The sequence below is a fragment of the Solanum dulcamara genome, chromosome 8 (genome assembly GCF_947179165.1).
Source record: "Solanum dulcamara chromosome 8, daSolDulc1.2, whole genome shotgun sequence".
Taxonomy (NCBI): domain Eukaryota; kingdom Viridiplantae; phylum Streptophyta; class Magnoliopsida; order Solanales; family Solanaceae; genus Solanum; species Solanum dulcamara.
In genome coordinates this window covers 8242189-8262669 of record NC_077244.1, presented here as the reverse complement: position 1 = coordinate 8262669, position 20481 = coordinate 8242189, and the positions used below count along the sequence as shown (strand labels likewise).

At 37.2% G+C, this 20481-nt stretch overlaps 1 protein-coding gene and 1 pseudogene across 1 annotated transcript; one reads left to right on the top strand and one right to left on the bottom strand.

Moving 5' to 3' along the window:
- Positions 1–364: 364 nt before the first annotated feature.
- Positions 365–475, bottom strand: LOC129901892 (U2 spliceosomal RNA; annotated as a pseudogene).
- A 590-nt stretch (positions 476–1065) lies between these two features.
- LOC129900990 (ankyrin repeat-containing protein At5g02620-like) lies at positions 1066–3813 on the top strand. Its single transcript, XM_055976091.1, has 3 exons — positions 1066–1646; positions 2217–2626; positions 2802–3813. Exons 1-3 carry the CDS (start codon positions 1310–1312, stop codon positions 3678–3680), a joined length of 1626 nt encoding a protein of 541 aa, XP_055832066.1. The 5' UTR covers positions 1066–1309; the 3' UTR covers positions 3681–3813.
- The last annotated feature ends 16668 nt before the right edge of the window (positions 3814–20481 follow it).

The window sequence follows — 20481 nt, the reverse complement described above, 5'->3', positions numbered from 1 at the left end:
GGTAAGTATTTTTGACTTAAAAGAAAATTTGCATTTTTATCTCTCTAAAAAAATTAATTTTCTTGATGAATGCTTTAATTGAGACTTTTAAGAATTAATCTAGGATTGAAATCAGTTGTTCAAAAACTGCAAGACTATCGCTGATGAAGAAAATAACACCCTAGAAGACAAACATAGATTGTGGTGCAGTGGTGGGATTGATTCACTTTTAATCAGAGGTCTCGAGTTCGAGCCCTGGGTATGAAAAAAACTCTGTTGGGAGCGTCACTCTCGAATGGACCCAGCAGTGCACGATCCGAATTTAGTCGGGCTCCACGGACTCCGGACACCGGGCGGAAAACAAAACAAAAATCCACCCTAAAAAAACAGGTTCACCAATTTTATTAATATTTAAAGTTTTGCTCACATATAAAATATTAAACTGACAAGAACAGATACTGAACTTGATGTTAGTCAAAAAGGCCGAGAAAGGCATCCTCTCAATTTATTGAAAACATTTTTTACTAGAAAAAAACAATTTTATTTAGAAACACTCAACTAACATGAGTTGTGGTGGAATGATTAAGTTCTTGAAAACTGAAAAAATATGTTGCAACTGTCGCTCTCATAAATAATCTTTGTAATGAGCAAATACAAATTATTTGGACACCAATACGGATCTCAAACAATGGCACGTGGTTCGGGTAATATAGTTAGTTCATTTTAGTTCCTCACCATCGGTATTAGCGTTTTCTTCTGTTGTCTCACAAAATTATTGCCCAAATGAAAGAAAAGAAAACAGAAAAATAAAAAAGATATCACCCGCAAAATATTTTTATTTTTTTGGTTCTAAATATTCAAAACATTACCCTCATCCTCAACATTACAAAAAGAGCCATTCCTTTCCCTTTTATCAATCTTTTTTTCAGGGGCGGACGTAACATGAAAGTAACAAGTTCACATGAATCCAGTAATCTTTTCTTATATTCTATATATATGTCAAACGTTTATTAAATATTTATAAATATTTGATTGTGAACCAAGTTATTGAATTATATATTAATTTTCTATTTACAGAAACTCCTAGATTTCAAATTTTGAATTCGCCTTTGATCTTTTTGCATAAAGATTAGCATTGCGAGCAAAATGGATATTGAGGATTCATATAGACAATCCAGACTAGTTTGGGATTTAGGCTTATGTAGTTCTTGTTGTTGCATTGGTTGAAGGATGGTGAAAAGGAGCGAAACGAATATTTGAGGATTCATATAGCCTGACTCCAACTAATTTCAAATCGAGGTGTTGTTATTGTTGTTTTGGCAAGTTGTGTATGATGGATCCTCTGGTAGGTAAGACAGTGGCGCCACGTAAAAAGATGACAAAACAATTGACAGGGAAAAGGGATGATAGTTCCTTGCATGCAGCAGCTAGATCTGGAAATCTCGTCGCGATAAGAGAGATTCTTGATGAGACAGGGGAGGAAGATTTGGCAGAGTTGATGATAAAGCAAAATTCAGCTGGAGAGACTGCATTGTATGTTGCAGCAGAATATGGTTATTATCAGTTGGTTAGGGATATGATACATTACTATGATCTTGTAACTGCTGGAATCAAAGCTAGGAACGGTTATGATGCTTTGCACATTGCTGCCAAACAAGGAGATTTAGGTATGTTCATGTTAGTAATACAATCAAACCTCTCTGTAACGACATTGTTTGTACTGATAACTTTTGGCCGCTATAATGAAATAATGTTATAAAGAACATATAACATAACATAACATGAAAAATCTGTTCACACAGAAAACATGATTGTTATATAGTGAAATATTGTTGTAGAGAATATATAATACAACAAAACATGAAATATTGGTTCATGCAGAAAACATGGTTGTTATAACTTATAGTGAAATGTTGTCATAGTTTAACATAACATGAAATATCGGTTCATGCATAAAACATGGTTGTTATAGTGAAATGTTGTCATAGAGAATGACTGTTCTAGAGAACATATAATATAACATAACATGAGATATCGGTTCACACAGAAAACATACATGTTATAGTGAAATGTTGTTATATAAAATGATTGTAGTCTGACTGTAGCATGCTATAGTGAAATCTTATCAACGAAGATGGTGTTAGTATGAACTGCGCGTGTTTACTTTTCTATCCTCTGATGTATAATTTACGTGATTTTAGTATGAACCTGAATTTCATTTTATCGTATTGTTGCAGATATGGTAAAGGTACTAATGGAGGCACATCCAGAGCTCTCAATGACAGTTGATATTTCAAATACTACAGCTTTGCATACAGCTGCAAACCAAGGGCATATAGAGGTGGTGAATTATCTACTGGAGGCAGAGAGTAGTTTGGCCACCATAGCTAAAAGTAACGGTAAAACAGCGTTGCACTCTGCTGCAAGAAATGGACATTTACAGGTTGTGAAGGCTCTTTTGAGTAAGGAGCCAGGGATTGCTACAAGGATGGATAAAAAGGGGCAAACTGCACTTCATATGGGTGTCAAAGGACAAAATCTTGAAGTTGTGGAGGAGTTGACTAGAGCTGATCCTTCATTGATAAATATGGTTGACAATAAGGGAAATACTGCTTTGCATATTGCTTCTCGGAAAGGCAGGGATCAGGTATGTTCTTTTTCTAATAACAAAACTATTACGTCTCAATCCACAAAGCAAGTTAGAGTCAGCTATATGAATCCTCACTTTCCATATTGTATGTTCTTTTCGATGAAATGTTGTACATGCAGTAGAAATATATCAAGAGCTCACAATTCATACATACTTGTTTTGACAAATGCAGATTGTCAAGTTGCTGCTTACGCAAAATGAAACAGACACTAGTGTCGTCAACAGGTCCAAAGAGTCAGCCCTTGACACTGCAGAGAAACTAGGACAGGCTGAATTAGTAGCCGTCTTGCAGGAATATGGCGTTCAAAGTGCTAGATCCATCAAGCCACAGACAATAAATCCAGAAAGAGAATTGAAGAAAACTGTAAGCGACATAAAGCACGGGGTGAACTATCAATTGGAGACTACAGCTCTAACAAGGAGACGTATACAAGACATTGCCAAGCGTGTGTACAAAATGCACGCGCAAGGCCTTAACAATGCAATAAATTCTACCACGGTTGTCGCTGTGCTCATTGCCACGGTTGCCTTTGGAGGAATCTTTCAAATCAATGGCCAATGGGTTGATGATCCCGACGATATCCCACCTGATCATACCCTTGGAGAAGCAAATATTGGTCCAAATCCAGCATTTTTAGTTTTCTTCATCTTCGACTCATTATCCTTATTTATCGCTCTTGCTGTCGTGGTTGTCCAAACAACTATCGTGGTAATAGAAAGCAGAGCCAAGAAGAAGATGATGTCGATTATAAACAAGCTAATGTGGGTGGCATGCTTGTTCATTTCAATTGCTTACTTGTCCCTATCGTATGTTGTTGTAGGTGATCACAATTTGTGGATGCCTGTATTAATTTCCTTTATAGGAGCAAGCATAATGTCTACGACGCTGGGAACATTGTGTTACTGGATCGTTACGAACCGGATAAGGTCATCAAACAAGAGGAGCTTCCGAAAGAACTCTGGGGCCAACAGGTCGCGGTCGTGGTCAGCATCAGTCTTCTCAGATTCAGATGCTCTAAACAATGAATACAAGAAAATATATGCTATATAGAAAGTTTGGCCTGCTGAATTTATCCAGCCCCAAATTCTAATATTTCCTTTTCTTCATGTGCAACACTCAAGTTAAAGGTAGTTGCATTACCTCATGAAATTTTTGGTTAATCCTTTTGCTCTTAGTGAATGACTTGCCCACTATTCAATCTCATTGCACCTACCTAAAATTATGCTATGTGATTTCTCTGGTTGAAAATCAGGCAATGTGATTTCTTTGCATCTGTTTAGGAAAGAATTATTCGATATATGTATTAGTATGAGGTAATAGGTGTCCAGTGGAATAGTCGATATGTGCCCGCAAACGGGGTGGACACTACTGTTATTTGGCAATAGAAAAATATGATTAGTATCATAGTGTCATGAAATTAGTTTCAGATATGACATGATACATAGCTATACCCTTTAAATTGGCTTCAGCTAGCATCTATGACCTTCAACTTTTGATGTGCACAAGTATATACTTAAATTTGTATAAAACTGAACAAATAGATATACTCGTCCTATGTGTCATAATACACATAGGACGCCACGTAAGACACACAATTGCAATGTAGGACACCACATAAAACGGATGTGTTTATTTTTTCAATTTTATACAAGTTTAAGTGTCTACTTGTGCATATCCAAAGTTGAAGGGGATATATAATATATGCCAGCTGAAGCCAACTTAAAGGGCATGTTTATGTATTATGTCTTCCGATGTTGTTAGTCGCAAAGTTCCTTTTCTCTCTTGAGATATTTCAATTTTGAACTTTAATCTTACCTTTCCCTCTTGATCATTTTTCTTGAATAATTTTGGAGGTGTCTACGAGGCATTTCCAAGAGATAATATAATAGAGTAGTTAGCTTGGCCAGAAATAGTGGTTATTGTATAACCTGCATTACTTTTTTGTTTCATCTTTTCCTTAGCCGAGGGTCTATCGAAAATGACCTCTCTACATTTGAGTTTGTGTACACTTTATTATCATCAAAACCCACTTTGTGAGACTACACTAGATATATTATTGTTGTGTTGTTGTTGCTTCATCTTTTCCGTCAATTCATGGCAAATGCAAGATATAAATTTGGAAAAAGGCTCAAATATGTCAACGAACTTTGAGAAAAGGCTTATCTATGCAATCCGTTAAAAGTTTAACTCATCTATATCATTTTCGTTTGAGAAAAAGTTCATCCATGCGATTATGGGTTAATTAAAAATTCATCCGATTTTGCAAAAGCATTTTGTCCACATAGCGAACGATGATTCAGCCACGTCATTTTTTAAAATCATCCAAATTTCTAAAACTCATTTGATTTTTTTAAAAAATAAAAACCAAATTATAAACCCACCCAAAAGAATTGTGTATTTTAAAATAAAATAATAATAATAATAATAATAAATTAATAATAAAATAATAATAATAATAATATAATAATAATAATAAAATAATAATAATAATAATATAATAATAATAATAATATAATAATAATAATAAAATAATAATAATAATAAAATAATAATAATAATAATAATAATAATAATAAATAATAATAATAAAAAAAAGTGTCCTTTATTTTTAACGTTTAAAATTTCTTATGTCTTATTTGATTTCATACCGTTTTTTGAGTTAAAGATTAAAGTATCACTATAAAAAAAATACTAAATATTTTTAAAATAAAATTTAAAACATTTTTCTTGCCTCATTCCACCACCACTCCCTCCTCCCTCCCCCAACACACACACACCCCCAAAAAAATCAATTTTTTTAAAATTTATTTTATAAAAAAAATTTAAAAGAATTTCTTACCCCCACCCCTCCCATAAAAATCTTATTTTTTGATTAATTTTTAAAAAAATTCATCCCCCATCCCCCAAAAGAATTGTACATTTTTTTTTATTTTGGGTTAGATATACACAAATATTTTTAAGAAAAAAAATTACTTGCATAATGAATATAACAAAAATAAAAAATTTCAGAGTTGAATTTGAAGTTATCCTTTGCTAAATGTTTGTTAAGGTGAAATTTTTTGTCTATGTGGAATACCATATGACAAAGTTTTTTTAAATAAAAGATAGAGCGTGGTACACATACCAACATATATTAGTTGAGATGTGTTTTTTAAACTAATGAGTGATAGTTTAGGTATCCGTTCTATGTGTACTATGTCACGTAGGACTCGTGTGTTTATTTGTTCAATTTTATACAAATTCAAGTGTTTATTTGTGCACATATATCTAAAGTTGAAGGGCAATTATAAATGTCAGCTAAGATCAAATTAAAAAGCATGTTTATGTATTATGTCATCATTTTATACACATGACTTGCATCTATTATATCATTAAAAAAATAATGAACAAAAAATAATTAAATACAATGCTGGCAGTCATTATATTTTAAAACTTAAAAGGCCACTGCCGGCTTAGGCTTTCATAAACCACAATCATTTTTTTTATAAAGTCCACTACTTTGCAAAAGGTGAGTGAGCGCTCCTCGCAGCCAGAAGACAGAATTCATCATTTTTTTATATTCATCATTCGATGACGGTTAGTTGTTGATTAACTATACATTTTTTTTTATGTAGTTGCCTACCCTAATTAGCGGTATTCATACATTTCTATTTAAGGTGATGTTATCGATATTTCATGTTCTATCTAATCTAGTGCTAACTCCATCGCAAGTCTCGTCAATCAATGCTATATTATTTGTAAATAATATAGACCATGATGTCTCATCTTGAATGTAACGTATTAATTCATCCAACACCGAGCAAATAGAAACGAGCTAAGTCATTCTCTGGTACAATCTCATCATTGAAAAATGCTCTGAGTCTCCCGCACAATCTTATCTCGTGTCATGGATTCACTGTATAAGTTTTTAATTGTGCTAGTGTATGCCACAAATACACTTCTAGTCTCCAAGAATCTCCATAGAACTTCTCTTGAAATTTTATCGTAATCTATGTTCTAGGTAAATAAACACCATATATAAGTTCCTCACCGCTTCTCCATTTTTCTCACAAAATGAATGACTTCTGTAGTAGAACGTTCCAGTATGAATATCTTCTCTCATCTCCACCATTCTATGCCACTTTTTATAGTGTGGCTTAACAACTTGATTTTCATCACCCTTTTTCTTTGTATTATAGAAGAAACTAAAAATCACAAAATTTAATTTTCTTCTGTTCACATCAGTTTAAAGTTATTTGTAATACGTAAATATAGAGTAAATTCTTGTAGAGGGAAAAAAGTTTATACATTTTCCAACAAAAACAGAAAAGGAGGAGTACGGTATACATGTCGAAATTCATCTTTAACCTCGTGAAAATAATATCCAAACTGTTAGGGGTAATCAATGTAGATTTTTTTTTTGGGTAAAATAACATAAATATAGTATTAAGGAACAAAATAACACCTATATAACAATAGTTTATCCTTTTCTAAACAGAGAAATAGAATCCTTTCAAAACACAACAAACTAAGTAAAAACAAAAAAGAATCATATTTGTCCTTGTACTCTCAGAAAAGGTTATCTTTTCTATAACCCTGTTATTTGTTGCATCCAAACGCACACACAAGTGTACGCAGTCGTGGAAGTAATAAAGTGGCTCTTTTTTAGAAGTCAGATGTCGAACCCACAAGGACTTGTCGACTAACTATTTTACTAAATTATATTAAGTCTAACTATTTATTTAAGCGCGCCTAAAGAGTCATGTGATTGGTATTTGTACGCAATAAGTTGCAAGAATTAAATAATAAGATTAACTTACAATGAATGGGATAGTTCCAAGGCTGCAGCTTAACTAAGAATTCATGTGTCCTATTTCTTTTATGGATTTCAGATGCTTATCAAATTACTGATTTACAAGGTTGATATTATGATCATGATCTCCCGACCTCTAATCACCTACCCAGTTGACAATCTAACTACATCGTTGAGCGAGGATAGATTGAATCAACTGTTGAACATTAAGTTTTCATCATATTTTGTAACCAAGCACGGTTCTAGGTATATTCCTATTCTTGATACAAATCAATTCTAGTTTTTATTCAATAAAAGATAATGCTCCTTGTATTCCACATTCTATCCTTCTATTCCTCTTTCGAGTTAAAAAAAAGATAATATATTTATTCTAATGGTGATCAAGCATCAAAATACTACTTCAAGAACAACAACATACCAGTGAAGTCCCGCAAGTGGGGTATGGGGAGGGTAAAGTGTATGTAGACCTTACCACTACCTCATAGAGATAGAGAGGCTGTTTCCAAAAGACCCTCGGCTCAAAAGTATCAGTCCCCAAAAAAGAGAGAGCAACTGTATATATACAAATCATAGCATGCATATTCTATAAGACAAGAAGAATACCAATAGCAAAATAAAGTGATAATCAATGGGCAATAACAACACAACTATATTGGCACGCCTAGACATAAGACCAACTCCAAACCGTCATAGAGCAAGACAACATTCAACCCCTGCTAACCTTTTACCCTAAAACGCGACCTCCACTCCTTTCTATCTAAGGTCATATCCTCGGTGATACGAAGTTGCGCCATATCCTGTCTAATTACCTCTCCCCAATACTTTTTCAGTCTACCCCTACCCCTTCGTATAACCCCCCAAATCCAATTGCTCGCACCTCCTAACTGGGACGTCGACACACCTCCTCTGCACATGCCCAAACAATCTCAGTCTTGCTTCTCTTATCTTGTCTGCCACAGAGGTCACTCTCACCTTCTTCCGAATGACTTCGTTTCTAATCTTATCACTCCTAGTATGTCCACACATCCATATCAACATCCTCATCTCCGCAACATGCATCTTCTGAATATGAGGGTTCTTGACTGGCCAGCACTGCACACCATATAACAATGACGACCCAACCACCATTCTGTAGAACTTACCTTTAAGTTTTGGTGGTACCTTCTTATCACAAAGGACACCAGAAGCAAGCCTCCACTTTGTCGATGTCTCTACTACTCTGTATAATGGACTCAAGATATCTAAAGCTTTCTCTCTTAGAAATAGGTTGAGTAGCAAGTCTCACTTTCATGCCTTGTTCATCCATCGCACCACTGAATTTGTACTCTATTTACTCTGTCTTGGTCCTGCTCAATTTGAACCCTTTGGACTCTAGAGTTTGTCTCCAAACCTCCAACCTATTATTAACTTTATCCCGAGGCTCATCAATCAAAATTATGTCACCCGCAAATACCATACACCATGGAACCTCATCTTCGATAGACCGCGTCAGCTCATCCATCACCATGGCAAAAAGAAAAGGACTCAGCACATATCCTTGATGTAGTCCCATCTCAACAGAAAAATGCTTAAAGTCACCTCCCACCATCATATCCGACTATTGGCTCCATCATACATATCCTTTATCGCCCTAATATACACCATTGGAACACCTTTAGCCTCCAGACACCTCTAAAGAACATCCTTCGAAACTGTGTCAAAAACCTTTTCAAGATCAATGAACACCATATAAAGAACCCTCTTTCTTTCCCTAAATTTCTCCACTAGTCTCCGCATAATATGGATTGCTTCAGTAGTTGACCTCCTTGGCATGAATATGAATCGATTCTTTGAAATTGACACTCCTGTCCTCACCCTTATCTCCACCACCCTCTTCAGTATCTTCATAGTGTGCCTTGACAATTTGATACCTTTGTAATTATTACAATTTTGAATATCACCCTTGTCCTTATACAATGAAACCATAGTACTCCACCTTCATTCATCGGGCATCTTAGCTGTCTTCAAAATAACATTAAAAAACCTAGTCAACTACTCTAAACTTGCTTTGTCAGTGCTCTTTCAAAAGTCCACTGGAATCTCATCGGGCCCAATCGCTCTCCCCTTCCTCATCCTACTAATAGCACGTATAACCTCCTCAACCCTAAAATATCTGTAGTACCCATAATCCCATAGACTATGAGAGTGCCCCTACTCCCCCAAAATAATATCTCGATCCCCTTTTTCATTTAAGAGTTTGTGGAAGTAAGCTTGCCATCTTTGCTTAATAGAGGTCTCATCCACTAACACTTCACCTTCCTATCCTTGATGCACATTACTTGATCCTAGTCGCGAGATTTTCTCTCTCTCACTTTAGAGAGCCTATACAATCTCTTATCCCTACCTTTTTCCCCTAACTCGATATATAAGCATTCAAAAGCAGTCGTTTTAACACTCATGACCGCCGACTTGGTTTTCATCTTGGCCGTCTTATGGATAGATTTAAGCCTACACTTTTTAATATCATACATAAACTCCAACCACTCCATATATGCAACTTTTTTAGCTTTCACTTTGTATTGAACTTCTCTATTCCACCACCAATCTCCTTGACGACCACCAAATATACCTCTCAATACCCCTAGTACCTCAGTAGCTCCATTTCTAATACAACCAGCAGTCGTGTCCCACATGTTGTTCACATCTCCGCTACTACTCCATGCCCCCACACCAATTAACTTCTCCCCTATCTCCCGAGAGAAGGCAGGGAATAGGACCCTCCCATTTAATCCTCTATCGATCATAAATGGTTTTTTTTTCTTCTATCCCTCTTAATCTCCAAGTCCATCACCAAAAGACTATGTTGGGTGGTAATATTTTCACAATTATTCATAGTCGTATCCCCAGAACAAAGGAATTTAGCCACTCATAATTTGATTCACAATGTTTGAATATTTAATAATCATATACGAAATCGAAAAAAAGAGTAGGAATAAGCCCTAATATTGGAAGAGAGAAGTCGTCCAAGTCTTATCCTCCAAAAAAATAAAAAAAGAACAATTCCTAATAATAAAAATGAGTCTATTTATAGGCAAAAAATGCGGCGAAACTCTAGCTTGCAGGTTCGTAAAACGGAGTCGTTATGGACCTATCCATCCACTCACTTGGCCTTCTCTACAAAACAGAGTCATTACAGACTCCTCTGGTTTAAAAACTCTCGCGTGCTGAATTTACATTACCAGCTCCGCGACACAGAGCCAGTACGGAGCTGGGTTTCTTTCTCTTGTTCCCTTCTTCTGCTTCTTCTAGGCTCATCTCATTTGCTTCCACAAATCCGCTTCACCTCTAATTTAGTTCTTCACATTTTATGCCCATTTCACATGCTTTCCAACCTATACCTAATCACCTTGGTTAGTCAAAATGCATAAACATGACTTGTCACGCCCCGGGAGGGTACCCTAGACATAACCGGCACTCAGAAACCATTTCTGGCTCCCAAGCGAACCACATAGCCTGATCACACATCCGTTCATTCATTCATTCAGCGGAAAGTTTAAAAATAAAGAATAATTTAACGGCCAACTCAAATCACCCATCCAACTCAAAGAATAAAGGCCATGGGCCGACAGATCAACTAAAATATTTGTCATTTAAAAATAGTTTGACAAGAATAACTCAAGGATAGAAATACTCAATCGACTCATCACTATCTAGTCTATGAAGCCTCTATCACTACTATCTAATTGGTGCCAATGACATGTTCATGGCTACTTCAAATAGAAATAAAAAGGGCTAACTCGATGTAAGAATACACAAACGGTGTCCTCCGAATGTAGGGGAGGACTCACCAATACGCTGAGTGCAAATAGATCCCCAATGATGCTCCTATTGACGATCTCATAAACCTATCTCTGCATCATGAAACGATGCAGGCCAAATGGCGTCAGTACGTGGAATGTACTGGTATGTAAAATGGCAGAATGAAACATACCTCAAGGAAGAGTAACATTGGTTCAAATATCTCAACTCAGGAAGATAAGAGGGACTCAAATAAAGCATCGTAAATTTAAAGTAAGGATACAGTTTAGATAGAGACCAATCATCTACCATACAATCCGACCCAATTATGTATAATACAGTTCAACCAAATCATTTACAATTCGACCCCTTTCAATCATATACACTCCGATTATATACACTCAACTCAACAATCTACTCAATAATCAAATCCAATCTAGTCACATACCATTCTATTCAATCCAATCACAATTCATCTATTCCAATCCGACCATATACAATCTACTCAACATTCAACTCAACAATCAGCTCAAAGGACTCAACTCAGTAAATATGCAAATTAAATTATGCAACGTTTTACAATTCAACTCAAAGGACTCAACTCAATAAATATGTAACAACTCACTCAAGTGTCATAAGTCTAACAAGAAATAGTTTAGACAGGACTAATTCATAAGCATATAGCAACTCACGAAACTCAACTGACTCAAAGCACTATCAAGACCTAAATGGGAGTTTCTCTTAACCGACAACCATCACTTATGAGCCAGTGATAGTAGAACAATCAGACATTGTTACCACGTCCGTCCATACCTTGACAGGGCATGAACGCCTCCCTAATCATGGATACCATCGATTAGTCAAGTCCTATCATTTCAGGACAATAAAATGGGAAACATCCGACTTTAACGGTTCGATCCCATGGGAAGCATCCGACTTTAACAGTTCCATCCCTACCTACGTTGGCGGCGTAGTTTCTGGGGCTCGAGTATGGACTATACTCTTACCCGCTTTGGTGCTCGATACTCCTCCCATGACTCTATGCTCATAAGACTCCCTCCAATCATCTCAAACAAGCCCTCACGGCTAGTTTCATGTGGTACATTGACACCTCATCAACTCTGTTCTCATTTCAACTCAATCAAGCCTCATTGGACCTCCTTTCAAATCGACTCATCTCAAATCATCAAACTCTTCTCTTTAAAAATTTATACAATCTCAACTCGATGAATGCAGAAAATATTATATACGTTAAAACATAATTTCAACTCCTCAACTCAAACTCAAAATAGATACTTTAATGTAAAAATACTCAACTCATTTAAAGGCTCCTCATACTCAACTCATACTGAAACTCCTTTCTAAATCAAAGATGAAACTAATAATTCTTTAGACTCAAAATAGTGTATAAGTAGTTTATGCAAAAAGGTTCACAAATAATTTATTTAAAGCTCCTTCTCAAAAGATCATTTATTTTCAAAATATTCCTAAGACTCCAATCAACTCAAATTATGCACATCATATACCAAAAAAATCACATTAGACTCCAATCCACTTCATCACACAATATCCTCCTCAACATAACCTCTTCATTTACATCATCGTCAAATATCATCATTCACATCGTCATCAAACATCATCGTCATATATCATCATTCACATCATCATAAAACATTATCATCACATGATCATCACATCAATCGTCAAACATCCACTCCGAAATCCTTATTTTAGTCCTATGTTCATTTTATAGAAGAAAAAGGACATTCTTAACTATCCAATTCATTCTTTTCATTCCAATCAATACATACATACACATAACTATCCATCTCAACCTCAACACATTTATGATAAGAAATCTCATCTTGGGTTCATGTGAATGAAACATGAACCCATACTCTCAATAAAACTCAACTCAAGAATATCGTCAATACCTATAAATCTATATACAAGAATACATTTATAGTTAATAATATGAAAAATAACTATTTAGAAATTCAAGTCATTAAAATCATCAATCAACCATTTGTATCTAAAAACATTCCATAGTTTAGGGAAAACTTTCAAAAAAACCTTTCTAGAAGGTGCAACTCTTTCACAACTCCTAACCAACACATCCATGGGCATATGGAAGAAATCAATCCATAGTTTAGGTTAGCCTTAATACCTTAGTGAAGACTTGAACAAAACCTTGTGGTTGGGTCTTCAATGGAGGACTCAAATCTTAAAGCTCTTGGACTCTTTTTGTTGGAAATGGAGAAGAAGAAGAAGAAGAAGAAGAAGAGAGAGAGAGAAGCTCCTAGGGCTTTTTTTTTGAGAGAGAGAGACTGCAATAATATCATCCTAAAATGGTCTAGGGTGATACATATATAATTTGGGTAAGTTCCCAAATTACCCCTCCTCAAAAGTTCTGAAAATAGGCTAAAAATGCACCTGGTGCGATAGTGGCGCATCGCGCCCTTGCAACGCCAGGCTGATTACGCCTAAAACCTGCACACCTCGTAGTGGCGCGCCGCGCCAGAGACCAAACTACTAAGGCATGTTTCTGGCGCGATAGTGGCGCATCGCGCCCTTACAGCGCCAAGGCCAAAATTTCTGGGTTCTAGAAAATTGGCCTGAAAAACCCTGCACAACTTTTAGCGGCCCGTCGCGCCAGGGGCCAAACTACTGAGGCATGTTCCTAGCGCGATAGTGGCGCATCGCGCCACTACGGCACCAAGCCCAGATTTCCAGTAGTTGAACCTCAGGCCTGAAAATCTCTGTTGTGCTCATTCATCTTAGGATCGCTACATCTTTTGACTCCGAACTTCAAAATTTACATTCTTAGTGGCGTTGGAAAGAAGACTCGACGACCATTAATTTAATAGGTCGTGGGCTACCCAGATCGTCATATATCAAAAGATAGGGTCGTTCGAAGTCAACCCCTCATGCAAACTCCTCCTCAAACTTAGCCACGATGAACCTTTTAGCTTGATTTGGTCCTAGGGGTCCTTCATGACCCCACATCACCTCTAACACTCTTTAATTACTTAGGAACTCATCCTAACTCATGTGAAAAATTTCAAATCCTCCGGTCCGAGTCTACACTCACGTGAAGAAATGTTCGAATCTTAACAAAAACAATTCTAGGGTGTCACATGACTAAACGACTATCAACATGATGGAATTTGTTCTTGAATTTAGCTAAAACATGGGTTTCACTTATGTCACGACCCTGAATCACCGTGACTGGCACTCACACTAACCCTTTGGTAGAGAACCATTATTAAAGCCCAACTAACATCGCAAGATATAAACAATTGAAAGATACAGAAGCACGTTTAAATCAATGAATAATACTAAGTTCTCATAAACTCAAAATAATTTAGTCAACAACCTAACATGTACGCGGAATTTACTCCTAGGAACTGAAAGTCGAATATACTAAATTTTTAGTAACATCAAGTCTAAGACAAGGGAATGCAATCCCAAAAACATAGTCATGAAAACTAAACCAGTGTTTAAAATCTTAGTCCTGGAAAAAGACTAGATTAAAAGAGAGAGTCCACGGTAGCCTGAAAGAATAGCTCACCCTTAAACTCAAACACAGTCACTCCTCTAGGCGAGGTCCTTCCACAATAGCTAAATATTCCCTGTACTCAACAAAGATAGATCAAGTGTAGTATCAGTACAAAAAAGCAATGGTGTGCTGGTAGGATCACGCGGCTAGCTAGTAAGCGAGTCATGGACAAGTAAATTCAACATGATAAGCACATATATATAGAATAACTTAACCATTTTTATACTAAATAATAATCTGCAAGATCACAATTTAACAACCCCAATATCAAGCAACTTCACATAAGGGTCATCTCATGAGACTTGCAAACACTTAATTCGTGTCGAAAACTGACACCCAATCTAAATATGTGTCGAAATGTGACACCCGATCCAATTATATGTTGGAATGTGACATCCAATCCAACCATATATGCAGTCATAAATTTACAACCATAGTCAACATTATATTACCAAGAACAGGTTCATCATAAAACAAGCCAGTAAGTGATCATTTTACATAATTTCTAGCATGTTTCCCTAATCATATATAAATATGCATACCACGAAGTAATTTAGAAAGTATATGAAACTCATACAGGAAACAAAACCATCACCTACCTTGAATTTGAGGTTCAACCTCTCGAAGATGCAAGAGGTTTCCCTTTTCGGGTTTGTTCTTCTTAATCTTGATCTAAAAAAAGCTAATACACACAAATGATCAACATAATGGACTAACTAATATGAATTATAACACAATTACCATCCTAGGACAACCCCATGATCCTAACCCCCCATTCTAGGGCTACTTTCTACAGTTAGTTTTCAAGCCAAAACCCTCCCTCAACATCACCCACCATAGATTATAGGTTTTAAGAATGTAATTATGAGTTTGGAGAGTAGAAATCTTAACTTTTACATGAAAATCCATGCAAAAGTGATCAAAAATACCTTGGCTCTCCTCCTAATGTCTTAAGAACCGTTTTTATGCAGAAAATTATTTTTGGGATTTTTACCCCATAATTAGTTGCGATTGTCCCGCTCTAGCGGGACCATCCCACTCTGGCGACCTCGTCTTGGAGGTTCTAATAACACTCTAGAGGGATAATCAAAGATAGAGAGCTTGTAAAGAGTCTCCAAGTCTCCTCTTTCACAACATATCCTCTCCCTAAGACATCTTAATTTATACTCTTCCCGCCAAGTCCAATTCAGAAAATTTTACTCATCCGAATGCGATTGCGTAAAGCCTTAAATGCTCTGCATTATCTTGGCTATAATATAACCCAACCAAATAAAAGATTCAATTCCCCACCTATCACAAGGTCATCCTAGATCTCACCTGACTCATAATTCGTCCAAGTTTGACATAGGATAGATTTTTCCAAAGTTACTACTCGAAGTTTTCTGACCCAAATTCCTTCCCTATTGGACTATTCATAACGATGGGGAAAGGTTGTACAATAGATATCAATTTATCCATCACTCGTCCCCACTGGCCGATTAGGAAAAAAAAGGCTAAAGTAGAGATAAAGTAGTACCTACTTCGATGAACAACTGAGGATAATTATCTCGCATGTCCTTCTCTGTCTCCCAAGTAGCTTTCTCCACTGAATAATGCTTCCATTACACCTTTACCATGTTGATATCCTTAGTCTTCAACTTAAGGAAATCATGATCAAGGATTGCAACAAACTCTTTCTTACACTGAAGATCCTTGTTCAACATTGACACATCAAACATCGGATGTACCCCCGATAAGCTAGGTGGTAAGGCCAATTTGTATGCCACTGCGTTACATAATCAAGAAGTTCAAAGGGCCCAATATGGCGAGGACTTAGCTTTCCCTTTTTACCAAACCTCATTACCCCCTTAATGGGTGACACCTTTAGAAGCACTTTCTCACTAGCCTCGAATGTCATATCCCTTACCTTATGGTCTGCATACTCTTTTTGACGACTTTGAGCTGCTAGAAGCTTAGCGTGGAAGCTCCTTACCTTATCTCGAGCATCCCTCACTAAGTCCACCCCTAATGACTCCACTTCTCCAGCTTCAAACCACCTTATGAGAGACCTGCATCCCCTCTCATAAAGAGCTTCAAATGGTGCCATCTCAATGCTGGAGTAATAACTATTGTTATAGGAGAACTCACACAAGGGGAAGAACTTGTCCCAATGTCCCCCCAAAGTCGATCACACATGCCCTCAACACATCTTCCAGCACTTGGATAGTCCTCTCTGATTGCCCATCTATCTGTCAATGGAATGTTGTACTGAAAGTGAGTGAAGTGCCCAACTCTTCATGCAAATTTCCCCAAAATTTGGAGGTGAACTACGTACCGTGGTTTGAAATAATGGAAAGGGTTACCCCGTGCAACCTTACTATCTCTTTCACAAAAATCTTTGCCAATTATTGTGCATTATAGTCCACTTTAATCGGAATGAAGTGTGCTGGATTTGTCAACCTGTCAACCACCACCCAAATAGAGTCATACTTTTCCAAGGTCTTAGAAAATCCCATCACAAAGTCCATGGCTATTCTCTTCCACTTCCATTCTGGAATGGGGATTCTTTGAAGTAAACCTGCTGGTCTTTGGTGCTCATAATTCACCTGTTGGTAGTTTTGGCACTTGGCTAAATATTTAGCTACGTCTTTCTTCATACTCGACCATCAATATAGACGTTATAAGTCTTAATACATCTTGGCTACTCCAGGGTGGATAGAGTATCACGAACCATAAGATTCTGATAGAATTATCTAAATTATGACATCCACTCGGGGAACAAAAATCCTCCCCCTTAAGTTGAGCACTCCATCTGCATCAAGTGTTGAATCTTGGGCCTTGCCCATTAACACTTTTTCTCTAATTTCATTCATATCTACATCTTCAAACTATTTGGCCTTAATCTCTTCTATGAAAATAGGCCTTAGATCAACACTGGCCATCACCCCACCCTTCTATGAGATACCCAGCCTCATTAACCTAGCCTCCAAATCCTGAATCTTTCTGGCTAGGGGTCACTTGCAGGCTCCCAAACAGGCCAGACTGCCCATGCTAATTGATTTTTGGCTTAAGGCGTCTGCTACCACAATAGCCATACCTAGATGATACTGGATGGTGACATCATCGTCTTTGAGAAACTTCATCCTTATCTCAAATTCAAGTCTTTCTGGGTGAACACATGCTGCAAGCTGTAATGATTAGTAAAAACTTCACACTTGACGCCATACATATAATGCCTCCAAATTTTTAGTGCAAACACTATAACTGCCAACTCCAAGTCATGAGTCCGGTAGTTTCTCTCATGTACTTTCAACTGTCGTGAAGCATTGGCTACGACATTCTTATCCTTCATCAATACACCACCCAAATTTGAATTTGAAGCATCACAGTACACAATGAAATTTTTACCTTCGACCGATAGGGTCAAAATAGATGTTGTGGTCAGAAGAGTCTAATGGTTTTGAAAGCTCTCTTCGCATTTGTCAGTCCACTCGAATGAAACCTCCTTTATACTCAACCTGGTTAAATGAGTAAGGATAGAAGTAAATTTCTTCACGAACTAGCGGTAATAACTGCCAGTCCCACAAAACTTCTAACCTCGGTCATAAAACTAGGCTGAGCCCAGTGCTTAACTTCCTCAATCTTTTGTGGATCTATCATTACTCCTTCCTTTGAAACAACATGGCCTGAAAAGGAAATTGAAGGCAACCAAAATTCACACTTAGATAGTTTTGCATACAACTTTTGTTTTCCTAAAATATCTAAGACAATTTGGAGATGGTCTGCATGTTCCTGTTTACTCTTTGAATACACCAAAATATCATCTATAAACACGATCACAAACGAATATAGGAACGACTTGAACACCACATCTATCAAACTCATGAAGGCAGCAGGTGTATTGGTCATCCCAAAAGACATTATCAAAAATTTATTGTGCCCATACCTGATTCTAAAAGTTATTTTGGGCACATCTTCGGGCCTATCTTCAATTGATGGTACCCATACCTGAGATTAATCTTTGAGAAGACTGATGCACCTTGCAACTGATCAAAAAGGTCATCAATACGTGGCAAGGGATATTTATTTTAGATGGTAACTTTATTCAATTGTTGGTAGTTAATGCACATTCTCATACTACCATCCTTTTTCTTAACAAATAACACTGGAGAAATCCACGAAGAAGCACTGGGATGGATGAATTCCTTATCAAGGAGTTCTTGAATTTGAGCCTTAAGCTCTCTCAACTCTGCTAGAGCCATATGGTAGAGAGGAATAAAAATTGGATGAGTTTCCATCTCTAAGTCAATGCAGAAATCTATGTCTCTGTTAGGAGGCATACCAGGCAAGTCTGAAGGAAACACATTTAGAAATTCACACACTATCGGAATAGACTCAATAGAGGGAGACTCTACATCTATATTCTGAATATGGGCCAAATAGGCCAAACAAACCTACCCTACTATTTTTCTAGCCTGGAGAAAAGTTATTACCTTAGCAGGCTTAGGCTTTTACACCTTTTCCCACTCTAACCTTTCCCTTGCCGGGATCACTAGAGCCACAGTTTTTGCATTATAATTAAGTACAATAAAATAGAAGAACAACCAAGTCATGTCTAAGATTACATCAAAATTGGTCATGTCTAAAATCACTAAGTCAATCCAAGTCTGGAATCCCATGAATATCACAGAACAAGCACGATAAACATGGGTGACTATGATTGACTCTCCAACAGGGGTAGAAACATGAACGAGGGCATCTAGTGCATCAAAAAAACAAGATATATTTCATGGATATATAAGAATAAGTAAACCCACGATCAAATAAAATAGTATTCATCTGGTCATAGATAAGAATAGTATTTATGATCATTGTGTGAGATGCCTCTGTCTCGATCTTGCCTAGAAATGCATAAAACAAAGCTCAGTCATCCTAATGGGCCACCTCCCTACCTGACTGGGTTGATTCTCGACCTGTACTACCATTATCTCGGCCCCTACAGCCTCTATGATTTCCTCCTCGCCCACTTTATAAAAGTCCTCTACCATTGCCTTCCCCAGCCGCAGGTACCACTACTATGGCCTGTTGATGTGCTAAAACTGTCTCGCGGGGGTGAGGACATTCTCTTCTTATATGCCCTGGTTCTCCATAATTAAAATAACTGCAATCAAAAGATGACCTGCTACCTGGAAATGATGCTCCTTGACCTTCATGGACCGGATGCTGCTGTGGAGTACCTAAAATCGGCCAGTAAAAGCGGGCAGAGCTAACTGAATTGGCCGGCCTGCAATTACTGTCCTACCTGACCCTCTAGAATAGGATCCCTTAAAATTGCCTGTGCTTTTGGACTTCTTAGCCGAAGCTTTGGCATGTCCATCTCCCCTCACACCTTCTAACTTTTTAGTAAAGTCAGTGACTTCGCTGAAACTCCTGCCTAATGAAGTTATGTGAACTGACAGCACCTACAACTCAGGGTTCAACCCCTTCACAAATAACTGAATCCTCTCTTCCTTTGTAGGTACCAGCCGAGTAGCATACCTTGACAATGCATGCAATTTAGCCTCATAAGTAGCCACTGACAAACCTCTCTATTCTAGTGCCATGAATTCGTCCTTCTTACGGTAACTCAAGGTACGTGCACATAGTTTTCCAAGATCAGAGCATGAAATTGAACCCAAGTAAGTAGGGACAATACTGGCAAGTGATACTTCACATACGCCCTCCACCATTCCTTGGCCTCACCC